This window comes from Pelophylax lessonae (assembly GCF_965119305.1).
Source record: "Pelophylax lessonae genome assembly, chromosome: 1".
NCBI classification, from domain to species: domain Eukaryota; kingdom Metazoa; phylum Chordata; class Amphibia; order Anura; family Ranidae; genus Pelophylax; species Pelophylax lessonae.
Window position 1 is genome coordinate 209512301 of NC_138768.1, and position 13460 is coordinate 209525760.

The 13460-nt window shown below is 40.8% G+C and overlaps 2 protein-coding genes across 3 annotated transcripts in view; both read right to left on the reverse strand.

Annotated features, from left to right (window-relative positions):
* Window positions 1-13460, reverse strand: part of AIFM3 (AIF family member 3) — a 123690-nt gene that overhangs the window by 42918 nt on the left and 67312 nt on the right. For both annotated transcript variants that reach the window (XM_082273371.1, XM_082273370.1), the window contains exon 12: window positions 12760-12875. In XM_082273371.1, coding sequence (XP_082129497.1) covers window positions 12760-12875 — 116 coding nt within the window. The remainder of the gene's footprint in view (window positions 1-12759; window positions 12876-13460) is intronic.
* Window positions 3465-5138, reverse strand: LOC309567879 (syncytin-2-like). Its single transcript, XM_082273390.1, has one exon. The coding sequence runs from the start codon at window positions 5044-5046 to the stop codon at window positions 3544-3546; it is 1503 nt and encodes a 500-aa protein (XP_082129516.1). The 5' UTR covers window positions 5047-5138; the 3' UTR covers window positions 3465-3543.

The following is a 13460-nucleotide window of genomic DNA, read 5'->3' on the forward strand; positions in this document are numbered from 1 at the left end:
TCCCCATTACCTCGGGGACTCTCCGTTTAATTTCACTTCTCCAGTGGCCTATAATTTAGACAAGTAGCTAGGATCAGTATAGGTATTTTTGTTTCTATTTTTTCCTGTAGCATTTGTATGCTTTTCCTCCATTGTGCTTACATTCCTAAGGGATAGGTGTTAGCAATTCAACTGTTTTCTACTTAAAGCGAAGTTCCACATAATTTTTGACGTTCGCCCCCCCTGCAAATCTTATCACATTGCTTATAATCATAGGCATTTTTTTCAAAGCTTAATATCTTTTTTGGCTAATAGACAGGTGCACTTCTGCTGTACCTCGCTGTGGCAAGGTACGTCATATCCGGCTGCCTGGTGTCTCCTGGGATATAAGTGTCATCAATTCCAGGAGCCAATGGGCAGCCTCCACAGTACAAAGAGTGTGCTGCGCTTTGTATGCATTGAGCATGCACAAGATCGGGAGGTGCATGCTGGGTAGCCAGCAGCACTGTATCTTGGAAGAAGCTCCGAGCTGGCTTTAGATGCCCACACTGAAATGGGAGCACGCTTCCTAAGGAGGAGACAGTGAGTAATTTTCAGAACTGTCCAACAAAAAAGACTACATTGACTACATATGCCGGAATTCATTATGTAGGATGCAACCATCGCGGGGGTGTTTTTTAGGGAAAAAATAAAAGACTGGAACTCTGCTTTAAAGTGTTACTAAAACCAGTTTAGACACTGCATTCACTATATATGGCTTCCCACAGTACACAGAAATGCAATAATTTCAGTAAATATAAACTGCTAAATATATTTTTTCATCAGCAGTCTTGTGACTTCCATCATATCTAGTTAAAGATTGTAGGAGGAGTTTTCATTCCCATCTGACTGTCCTATGAGGCTACATGACCTCTGACTTTCTGTCTGGACAGTGCTGATTGGCCTTGTGATGATCACATCTACCTTCCCAAAAAAAAAAAAAAACTCTCTAGCAAAACATATCAAACTGAGCATGTGCAGACTGCCCCCAAGGCTTTGTTCTATCAGGAGATGGATTGGGAACAGTGGAAGAAGGGGGAGGATCAGAGAGGACAGAATCAAACAGCCTTTTTACGCAATGCACAGGATTAACCCCCTAGGTTCTACAATGAGTATAACAAGCATGCTTTACTGCAAATACAGACTGATTTTTCGGTTGTATGTTTAGTAACACTTTAATGTCTAACCTTTAATTTACATTTGTGAAGGATGAGATGCCTCTCTCTGGGCCTTCAAGTGCTGTTTTGTATTTTTTGAAAATTGAATAAGCTTTAAAAAAAAAAAAAAACACTTGTTTCACAGTATAAGGGCTCTTTCACACGGCCGCTCCGTGTGTCCGCAAATCATCCTATTTTTTTGCGGATGATTTGCGGACATAATGTAAGTCTATGGCATTGCGGATGTCAGCGGAATACCATCCGCTGACATCCGATTTTCCTCCTTTCAGTTCTGTTCCGTTTTTTGGAACGGAACAGAACCCTATTTTTCCTCCGTTCAAAAAACGGAAAGGAAGGAAAATCGGATGTCAGCGGTGTCATCCGCTGACATCCGCAATCCCCATAGACTTACATTATGTCCGCATATCATCCGCAAACGGATGGGATGATATGCGGACATACGGAGCGGATGACACAAATGTCATCCGATCCGTGAAAAGAAAAAAAAAAAAGTCCCGCAGCGGAGCTTTCACACGGAGCGGCCGTGTGAAAGAGCCCTAACTCCCACCCTACTCTGAGAATATATACATCCTTTGTTGTAGTCACATCAGAAGACTTCAAAATCCTAGATGACAGTAGCAGGGGGATGTCAACAGATATGCCACAATGCGTTTCATGGGTTCCAAGTATCCCACTTCCTCTGTGAAACACTTGTAAAAGAATTATACCAAGCTATTGGCCCTCTTCTATTGCTCCACAGTAGGTCATGTATGCCCTTAGGGAGGACAGAGGCTATATAGTTGCATACCACAACCTTTCATCATATAATAAACTGTCATGTAGTATGTGTGTTTCCCCGGGTAAGGTAGTAGCAGGAATGCCCAGCCCCTGCCTTAAAACCAAACAAGTGTTTTTTTTTTTTTTTTATGTCAACACATTGTGGACATGTAAATAGCCAATGAGTGGCAATAATACATTGAAATATGAAATCATTTTAATAGAGATGTATATTATTATATGTATGTTGTTAGTCAAATAAAGTCCCATTTATAGTGTATTTGTTATCCTTAGTTAAAGCAGTTGTATACCCTGCTTTTCTTATTTTTACCTACAGGTAAGCCTATAATAAGGCGTATCTGTAGGTGAAATGAATATCTTCTAAACCTTCACCGTTTAGGAGATATTCACCCTGCATGCAGCCGCTGACGTCAGCGGTGCATGCGCTCTGAAGAACTGGCGTATCGTGCTGGAACTTCAGAGCTTCTTGCCGAAACCGAGGGCTCCCATGTGCATGCGCGGGAGTGATGTCATCGCGGCACAGCCCCGAAGCCCACAAACCTGGAAGAAACACCAGGGGAACATGTCAGCAGTGACTGGGGGCTTTGTTCTAAGGTAGGTATTTCATAATGTGCTGGTATGCGACGCATTGTCTTGCAGGTTTTTGTTTTGTTGGGGTATACAACTGCTTTAAGTTACTACAAAAGAGGGAGTCTTAGTACTGCTGCTGCATGTTTCATAATGTTAAAAAAAAAAAAATATCACACAGTAAAGTAATCAAAATCACTTGTTAGGGGACATGCTGGGTGAGCAGATTTGATAACCTATCACTAAAGTCTCATATAGATGTCAAAGACCAGATTCATTTCCAACTTATCAAAACTTATCCAAAGCTGAAATATTAGTTCTGTGTGAATAGACTTTAAAAGAGTGAGGATGGGGTGTTGGGGAGTGAATAAAAAAGAGTAGCCTCTGATAGGGAAACCCCAAAACTCAAGGGGTTTCAGTAACGTTGACTGCTGAGGCCGAATTTAAAAGAGAAAAAAATTTATTTTACAAGCATGCAGGGAGAGCAACAAGCAATACAGAGTATTGTTTCAAAAATGGCTGCTCTACTAACTAAGGGTTGTCTAGTACAATTTATACAGTCTAACGTGGGTGGAACCTAGCTAACTAATTTCTTTTGAAGTCCCATGTGGTGACATTTTGGAGTCTTTTGGAGTCTTTTGGTATGCGGACGGCTATTCACATAGATGTGTGACTTCCAGTTTGGTACTTGAACAAATCTTCAAAGACTTGAGATGGCAATCTTGCAAATGAAGGGCTTGGCAACTGGTGTGAAACTAGTTGTCTCAAAAACAAGAAATACAGGATGTTAGATAATCAGCTTCATTACAAATATTTTGTAGAAAATATTTTATTTCTGTTTATAACTAAAATGGCTGTTCCCTTTTCCCCATCAATCTGCCTCCTGATGGCAATATATTGCCACAAAATCTGTCCCTTCCTAAAATAGAGTTGTGGAAACATATCACTGCTATATCAAGCAATCCACACACTAGCTGTAGTGAACAGTTGGGTGGGTCACCATTCACAGTGTAGCGGTTTCCCCTCTGCTGTCCCTGTGTGGTGATCTCACATCACAGTTACCTTTGGTAACTGCTAAAGCCACGTATGGCTTACCCAGATGTGGACCCTGGAGGTGTTGATATGAGGAAGAAGGAACAAACCTTGGATTAGAAGCTGGTTTAGTAGCACATCTAAATAATTTAGTAATACACATTTTGAGACAATAATAAAAAACATATATTGCCAAGAGGAAACCCATGACATAGAGGAGGACAGTTCCAATAGAATACAGAATATCAGAAAACAATTTTCCCAAATTACCAAAAAGGTTATTAAACCAGCCCTTGATGCTATCAGAAATACCATCAAGCATGGACTTAGGCCTTCTTCTTAAGGCTGCCACAGCTTCTTTTACCTTGTTGAGGTGGTCAGTTATATTAATACTATAGTCAGGTATATATGTACAACAGGTGTCATTAATTAATGCACATACTCCCCCCTGTTCGGCTAACAAGTAATCAAGGGCCATTCTATTTTGTAGAGCCACTATCCGAAGCTGTTTTTGTTCTTCATTTAAGAGGCTAAGTGTTTCTGTGGTTTCGTTCACAATTTTTTCCATTATTCGTGCCAGTCTCCTAATCATTTGTATAGATTTGGCTTGACCATACATGGGAAGCATTGTGGCAGCTAATCTATCCCCCTCACTAATATCAAAATGGTCTGGTACATATCCGTCTTCCCAGACTCCATCAGTCCCTTTAAGGAGATGATTGCTGACAGTTACTTCTCTACGTTTTCTAGAGTACCTTTGGGAGCTTCCTGTTGGGAGGTGCTTAAAATAGGTTACTTGTGGAAGAACATATCCTAAATAACAGGTGCCTTGAAAGTATTTGGGGATAAATCGGTAAGCATTACTTCCACATATAAAGAACAAGTTTAAGGGGAGTATTGTGCACTCATAATATTTCAGCATTAAATAGGCCTGGAACACAATATCTTTCTGAGTCTGGTTATTACTAATGTTCAGACACTGAAAACGATCATATACGTTTACTTTGACATTACCATTTTCCATCCACGCCTCGACGGGCTCATTCATACAAGTCCAATTAACAGTGTAATATATTTCTTCTTGATTGATTTTCACACACTGACGGTTAGATGATGCATTAGTACAATTCTTCAATTCATATTGACATTTGCTATGCCCTAGTTGATACACAGTAGTATTTTTATCAGGAATTATAATAGTTTTGTTTTTTCCTCTAATTGTGATGATAGTATTACTCCCCGGCAAAAATTTGCTCTCGTCTATTTTCCTATAGCAGTATTTCCCTTTACCTGGATATTGGAGTGTTAATCTATACTGTTCAATAGAAAAATTGGCTTTGCATACATCTCTAATACTAATGTTAAACTCATTTGTCTCATTATCCCAATAAAATGGAGTTGTAGTCAGCGGATAGCCTTGCTTACCATGCTCTATGTGTGCCCCACAAATCCAACAGTTGGTCTTGTTCAACATAAAGGCAGTTACATTAAGTAAGGTAAAATAATGATTTTGATCAACATGCAAAGCAAAGATTAATGGTGTAACAAAGCATAAGAGTAATACCACCTTCATTCTGCAGGCTCTATGACCTTTTTGCAATGGCTAGCATGTATCCAGGAGTCTTTGGATTGGAGTTTCACTGCTGTATGTGTCACTAGTTGCACCTGAAAAGGCCCCTCGTATCTGGGTTCAAGTCCTTTTCGCACGTGTTTCTTTACCACCACCCAATCTCCTGGGTTTATAGTATGAGCTCCTGGATCTGAGTTTGGATCTGGAATTGAAGAAAACACTCTTTCATGAGTCTTAATCAATTGCTTGTTCAGTGCTGCCACATATCCAGTAAGATCTGCAAACTGAGCCTGCATCTGCTGAGGAAAATATAATCCTGTTTTTGGAACAGAGCCAAACAATATTTCATATGGACTTAAGTTAGTTTTCCTCTGAGGTGTTGTTCTTACTGAGTATAATACAATAGGCAAGCATTCTGTCCAAGGTTTACCTGATTCTTCACAAATTTTGGCAAGTCTGTTTTTTATGATGCCATTCAGTCTTTCAACCTTTCCACTGCTTTCTGGGTGGTAAGGTGTATGAAAAGCCTGTTCTATTCCTAGATAGGACAAAATAGTCTGCATGATTTCACCTGTAAAATGTGTACCTTGGTCACTTTCTACAGTTTCTGGGACCCCATACCTGCAGATTATTTCAGATAAAAGTTTCTTGGCTGTAGCTTTTGCTGTAGCTTTTGCCACTGGCCAGGCTTCAGGCCAACCTGAAAACATGTCAACACAAATGAGAGCAAACTCATATATTCCTGTTTTTGGCAACTGAATATAATCTATTTGCAACCTTTGGAATGGGTATTCAGTTTTTGGAAGTGATTTTACAGGTGTTTTAACTAAGGTGCCTGGATTATGCTTAGCACACGTCATACATTGCTGAGTGTGTTTGGTGATTGCTGTTGTTATACCTGGAGCTATCCAATTTTTTTGTATAACATCTTGCATACTCCCCTTGGAAAGATGAGCTTGGGAATGTAGTGTAGACACTAACATAGGAAACAGGACGTGGGGAAGACATAATTTCCCTAACTCATCTTTCCACAAATCGTCGTATAGAGTGGCACCACATCGGCTCCAGGCATTCTTCTCTTGGGAGGATGCCTGGGCCTGCAATTTTGTCAAGACATCTAGAGAAATAGGTGTCTTTGGGAAGCATACTGTGTGCAAGGAAATGTTTGTGACATCTAACAGAGCAGCTTGTTTTGCTGCTTTGTCAGCACAAGCATTTCCTTTTGCTTCCTCTGAGGTATCTTTGGTATGTGCTTGAATTTTTATAATGCCCACATGTTTTGGTAGCAAAAGGGCTGCCAATAAGCTTTGGACACGTTGTGAATGTTTTATGGGCTTACCTGCGGAGGTAAGGAAATTTCTTGATTTCCAAATTGGACCATAATCATGTGCGACCCCAAATGCATACCTTGAGTCTGTATAGATGTTGGCTGTTTGGTCAGCAGCATATTCACAGGCTTTTGTGAGGGCACAGAGCTCAGCCTCCTGAGCCGACATGGTCGGTGGTAAAGCTTCCTGAAAAATAACCTCAGACAAAGATACTACTGCATATCCCGTATGTGGCTTACCATCCTCAGTGTGAAACCTTGAACCATCAACAAACAGTATAAGATCAGGGTTTTGCAAAGGCACATCAGTGACATGTGAGAGACCAGTAGTTTCTGATGAAACCAGTTCCATGCAATTATGGTCTGATTCAGATGTAGTTTGTTGAGGAAGTAGGGTGGCTGGGTTTAAGACTTTGCACCTTTGAATTGTGAGATTAGGTGGGGTCAGTAATGCCACCTCATATTTAGTAAGTCTGGCAGAAGACAAATGTTTAGTCTGGACCCTGTTGAGAATTTCTTTAACCGAGTGTGGAACCATCAAAATTAGGCTATGTCCTAGCACAATGTCTGCAACCTTGTCCATCAGTAAGGCAGCAGCTGCAACCGATCTGACACAGCTTGGGGAGCCTTTGATAACAGGGTCTAATATACAAGAGACATAGGCCACAGGCCTTTGCTTACCCCCGTGCTTCTGAGTGAGAACCCCTGATGCCTGGCCATTTAGTTCATGGCAATAGAGGAAAAAAACTTTTTGGTAATCAGGTAGTGCCAGTGCAGGTGCAGTGGAAACTGCCAATTGTAGCTGTTGCATGGCTTCCTGATGAGTTTTTTCAAAGGTAAACCTCTCACCTGCTGTAAGTGCATACAGTGGAGCCATTAACTGTGACGCATTGGGAATCCAGTCTCTGCAATATCCCACTAGTCCCAGAAAGGCTCTCAACTGTCTGTTATTCCTCGGCAGGGGGTAGTCTCTAATCAGCTGTGCACGCTGGGCTGTCAGGTGCTTGCTGCCTGCAGAAATACAATGACCAAGAAAAATAACTTTGTCTTGACAAAACTGAAGTTTCTGCTTAGAGGCCTTGTTCCCTGTCTGTGCCAGAAACACCAGTAGGCTAATGGTTTCTTCTTTGCAAGTGGACTGAACCCTACAACACAGAAGAAGGTCATCAACATACTGAAGTAGGACTGTGTCACTGTGCTTTGGTTTCCACTGAGATAGGATTTGGGATAATGCAGCATTATATTCTGAGGGGGAGCTTACCATACCCTGGGGGAGCCTCTTCCATGTATACTGTTGCCCAGCCATGGTAAATGCAAAATAATGCTGACACTCTATGCTAATGGGAACAGAAAAATATGCATTAGCCAAATCAATAACAGAAAAACAAGTAGCTGTGGGAGGAATTTGAGTCAGCAGAGTGTGCGGATTTGGAACAATAGGAGTATCTTCTTCTATTAACTTATTTACCTCCCGTAAATCATGTACCAACCGGTATACAGGTGGTTGTCCTGGTTCACCCTTCTTTTTAACTGGAAATAGAGGAGTATTTGCAGGGGAAGTACATTTGGCAACTACATCCTTTAACAGATATTTTTCAAGTTGTAATTGTATCCCTTCAATCTGTTGTGGATTCAGTGGATACTGGGGCTTACGTGGGAGGTGGGCTCCTTCCTTTAGTTTGACATGTACAGGTGTCACATTCAATAATCCAACATCGTACTGGTCAATTGCCCACAGAGTTTCAGGTACTTGACTCAAGTCAGGTATGTCAGCTGCATCTGCACATTTAGCCAGTAATATGGCAGCAGAAGCTTGATTTAACACCTCATCGGATAGGGGAGTAGTTACTTTGATTCCTTCAGGTGTGTACTGAATGCAGGCTTGTATTTGTGACAACACATCAGCCCCTAGAAGATTTTCAGGAGTGGATGAGGACACTAAAAGACTAGTAATGATCTCTGTTTGATTTCCTAATTTTAGTTTAACAGGCTTTGTTTCTTGTAGTGGGCATGGAACTCCTCCTAGTCCAATACCATTAATAATTTTTCCTGACAATATACTAGAAGGTATTTTTTCTGCTTTCAGAACACTTCTGGCCGCCCCAGTGTCAACCAAACAGTCTAGGTTTATATTTTGAAAATTAGAAAAAGTAAGGGGTATAAAAGCATCTTGAATGTTACCATTATTTTTGAGAGCACACATCACATTCTCAAAGCCTTCATTAGACACTGGTTGGCCTTCTTGTCAATAACTACCCAAGTTAGAAGACTCCCTCTGTTCTAGTTCTGGATCAGTTTGATGTTTAGCTTCATCATTCCTGCAATTTTTAGCATAATGCCCCCTTTTCCTACATCTGTAACAGGTTACATTGGAGGGATCATGTTTTCCTGACTTAAAATGTTTTCCCTTATTTTTCTGACCTCTATTTTCACGTAAAAATTTACCATTAGGACCTACATACATTACCTTCTGTGGTCTGGTTTTCTCCTTATCCTCTATATCTCTTTCTATGTTCCTAGCTAAATCCATTATAGCAAAGGACCCCATTGTCCTCCATTCTGGTCTTACCATCTTTATTCTGTTACTCACCTTTATGTTAAATCCACTCATCAAAGCACTTCTAAGGATTCCATCAATCACTTCCTCATTTGCATTCTGACAACATGCGGCAACATGCTCACTCATTCTTTGAAAGAACATGTCACAAGTTTCATTTGCACCCTGGGTTGTCTGTAATAGACCAGCCCAGTCTCCCCCTTTGTATTGTTTTTCTACCTGAGTACAGAAGGTGTTAATCCATGTCTCACCCTCTTTCACATCCGTATCTGGTGTAGGCTCTTTAAGACTGCCACTGCTATTAATAATTTGATTAGTGATTTGGGCACCCAGGCATGCACTACAAATTCTGTACATATCATATGCTGAACACTGATAAGCAATTTGTAATGTTTTCATCTTTTTTGTGAAAGCGTGTGGATTCCTTTTAGGGTCAGGCATGGTTTCTATAATTATCTGTAGATCAGAGTTAGTAAAGGGGACATGCCAGGTGACAAAAGTCCTTGCCCCATCAGTTGCTGTTATTGTTTGGGTTCTCACAGGCCCCCAAAAATTTGATTGATTGGGTGAAATAGGGGACATGGGAGGCTGTTGTGTTATTACAGGCCTTCCAGAGGGGGAGGAAGTTAGAATGGCAGAGAAACCCTCTGGTAATGGCATAGTAGCATCTGCACCTATTGTTGTTTCAGCCTGGGGGGGTGGGGGTGCAAATGAATTATGCCTATTGGAACTGTTTGTTTCCTTTTGATCACCATACGTAGGTGGGGGTGGTAATGTAGGGTATAATCTGCTTACAGTCATCTCAGCAATATTGTTATCAGGTTCTTCACAACTGTATTCATATAACTTTCTCACAGGACAATAAGTTTCCCTGAATCTCTTCTTCATCATGTTTTCACACTGTTCACTTGCATTTATCCATTTATCTAGTGCCTGCCTGTCTTTTCTTGTTTTGAAAGTACTTGGATAGTACTTTTTACATTCTTCCCAGAACTTGGGGTCAAGCTTCCCTTCTAGAGGTACAAACCCTTGTGTGCCTTGGTTCCATTTCTTCAGGGAACGGACCGTTCCTGCTCCAAAGTTATATATCATAAAATCTTTGGCGGTCCAGGAAGGTTTAGCAGTGGGATCACACAGATCCTCATTTGAGGTGTACGCGGTGGTACAATTCCCCATCTCACACGGTGATGAGACTTCCTGAAGAATTAGCCTATTACCAGGTCTCCAAGTCACACAGACACAAAAGTACCTAGGTAATAGCAGGAACTTCTATATCTGGCCCCAATCCTTGCCCAGGATCTATACCAGACTATAAAGCATAAATCAGCCACACAGATTGACAGGCCCACAGATTAATCAGGGTGTTATACAGATTAAAATAGTTCAAGAATGTAAAAAGCACTCCTTTTTCAGAGATCAACCACTCATATGCAGGACACACAACATAACATATTCCAATAAATGGTGCAGTATAATAGGACAAATTTTAGAACCTGTGAGAGAGAGAGAGTATATAACCTGATAGTAATTCTTCCCTAAAAAGTCTTCCACTTCAGTTTATAGGCACTGTTGTGAAATAGAAGAAGACAGTTCTCCTGCTTATTGTGTGATTTTATGAAGAATCACGCAGAAGAGAACGGGAAGACAGTTTTTTCAATCATGCTAGTACTAATGTTTCAAGCAGTGCTGTTTTTTAAGCAGCCCATCACCCTTGGCAATAAACCAGGGCCCCACCACATATAGTACTTTATCAATCACACGTTATGAATGATCTTGAGTCCGAAGACCCGATTCCTGACCTGGTCGGTCTCCCGATCGCAGGAACTGCAGAAATCCTACCTAACCACACATTGCTCCTGAAATAGGGCAAATCATTCAGCAGAACACACTCATGCAAAGGACAGTATAAAAATAAGAACACAGTATGGAAAAGAAGAGAAAAAAAAAATAATAAACAATTCAACAGCCAAGGTTCTTGGGAAGGGTATTGTTCCTACAACATCGACTTACAGAAAAGCACAGCACAAGGAGAAATCACAGTAAGCTAAAGTGAGCTTACCTTTGCCGGCAGAAGTGAATTTCCAAGTTGTGCTGTCCTGTTCCGTGTCTTTAGCGATGTCTGAAGAACGTCCCTTTCCGGCTCAAGAAGGACCAATTGATAGGGAAACCCCAAAACTCAAGGGGTTTCAGTAACGTTGACTGCTGAGGCCGAATTTAAAAGAGAAAAAAATTTATTTTACAAGCATGCAGGGAGAGCAACAAGCAATACAGAGTATTGTTTCAAAAATGGCTGCTCTACTAACTAAGGGTTGTCTAGTACAATTTATACAGTCTAACGTGGGTGGAACCTAGCTAACTAATTTCTTTTGAAGTCCCATGTGGTGACATTTTGGAGTCTTTTGGAGTCTTTTGGTATGCGGACGGCTATTCACATAGATGTGTGACTTCCAGTTTGGTACTTGAACAAATCTTCAAAGACTTGAGATGGCAATCTTGCAAATGAAGGGCTTGGCAACTGGTGTGAAACTAGTTGTCTCAAAAACAAGAAATACAGGATGTTAGATAATCAGCTTCATTACAAATATTTTGTAGAAAATATTTTATTTCTGTTTATAACTAAAATGGCTGTTCCCTTTTCCCCATCACCTCCACAGCTTACAAAAGCTGAAAATACTTTAACCCATTTGTCGGGTGCCAGATTTACTTGTTTAACAGTCCAGGCCTGTTTTGTCACAACCACCGTTTCCTCCATGCTTACAGCAAGTGTTGAACAGGCCACAAATTGCAGCGGCCAAACCTGTTTCTTTCCTGGGTTCATTATGCAGTCTAACAAACAAAGATAGATAGCTAGAACCATGTTTACCTGAACTCTGGCTCTAAATATTTGATGGATGGACCAACCCACATTGCACTTCTTTGGTTATCAAAGTCAGCAGTTAATAGGAAAGCTGGGATTATGGCAGTGAAAATTATATATATTATAATGATATGCAGAATGTAAATACCAACATCTGCCAAGTCTTTGGAGGTGGGGTGTCCTGGAACAACACACAGATTAAGCCTCATTTGCCAGGAGGCTTGAGATGGAAATTGACTGTGTTGCTCCACATTAAATTCTTCAACTGCCATTTCCCACTGCAATTAAAGAGGGACTCCAGTCTTATGTGTAAAAACTGTTGCTGCTGACTTTTAATTAACAGTCACTCACCTGTCCCACGATCCAGTTCTGTGCTCAGCCCAGCCACCGTTTTCACCCTGCGTCCTCTCTCCCCAGCGCCAGCATCTTAACTATGGTCCCCTGGCTGTGACAGCTTGTGGTTTCACAGCCGAGTGCCAACTGCCAATGCGTGAGTGCTGCTGCACACTGTGAATGATCCCACATCACGTGTCCTAGAAGACTGCAGGAGGGAGGAGAACTTCCACTTCTGAATGCCTAGGCAGTCAGAGCGGAAGTGCAAGCGGGTATCTGTCAAAATCGGGTACCTGCTCCACCCCTCCTCCCCAAAAGCTCGATTTCACAAACAGGAATGGGTGAGGAGGCCTTAAAGTGGAACTTCCCCTTTTGGGTGGAGCTCTTCTTTAAGTCTAATTGGTTGCTGAAAGGTACTTCACAAGATGTGTTGTTTCAAGCACAGGAAATGAATTACAATGATTACTGCATTCACTTTTACATGTAGCACTCTTCATTGACAGTCCCCTACCATATTGGTATTTCTACCTATACGATTATTACCTTCATGATTGCAAGTCCAACTTTTTCTCCTAGAAACTTCTTAAAGGGAATGTTCTCCAATTCCACCACAGACACAGAGTGAGCTTTTTCACACAGGTAGCCTGCCACTTCCATCCCTATTAAATAATATGTGTAAAAGTTACAATAACAACTAAACCATAAACTGACATCAACAGACTTATTCAACAATAATGTTCAAAGTACTATAATCCATAGCAACCATTCAAATTTCAGTTTTCTTAACTCAGATATTTGACTATTAGATTTCTATATGTTGTACACAAGTAGAATTTTAATGGGTTAGTAGGGTCAAATTGATGTTAATTTTTCGTTTCAATGTTTTTATTTAATTTTTCAACATAAAAAACAAATGATCAATATTGTTCAGACAATGTGACAAATTAACAAAATCAATCATATAACTGAATACCATCAGTAGCTCTGAAGAAACATACATGAGTTGGGTGGACTTCAACTGAGGTAAACATTAGTAAACAATGCAGGTAAATCCCCTATTGACCCCAACCCATCAACTCAAAGGCTTTTTCTTGTGTGTAGTCTTTAAAAAGAAGTGAAATCCCTAAGGGAACATCAAAAAAGGTGGGTTGGAAAGACCAACCGAGACACAGAGAGAAAGAAAGGAAAGTAAAAGAAACAAAGAGAAGGGAAATAATGCGGAAATGTTTGAGATTGCTGAATGA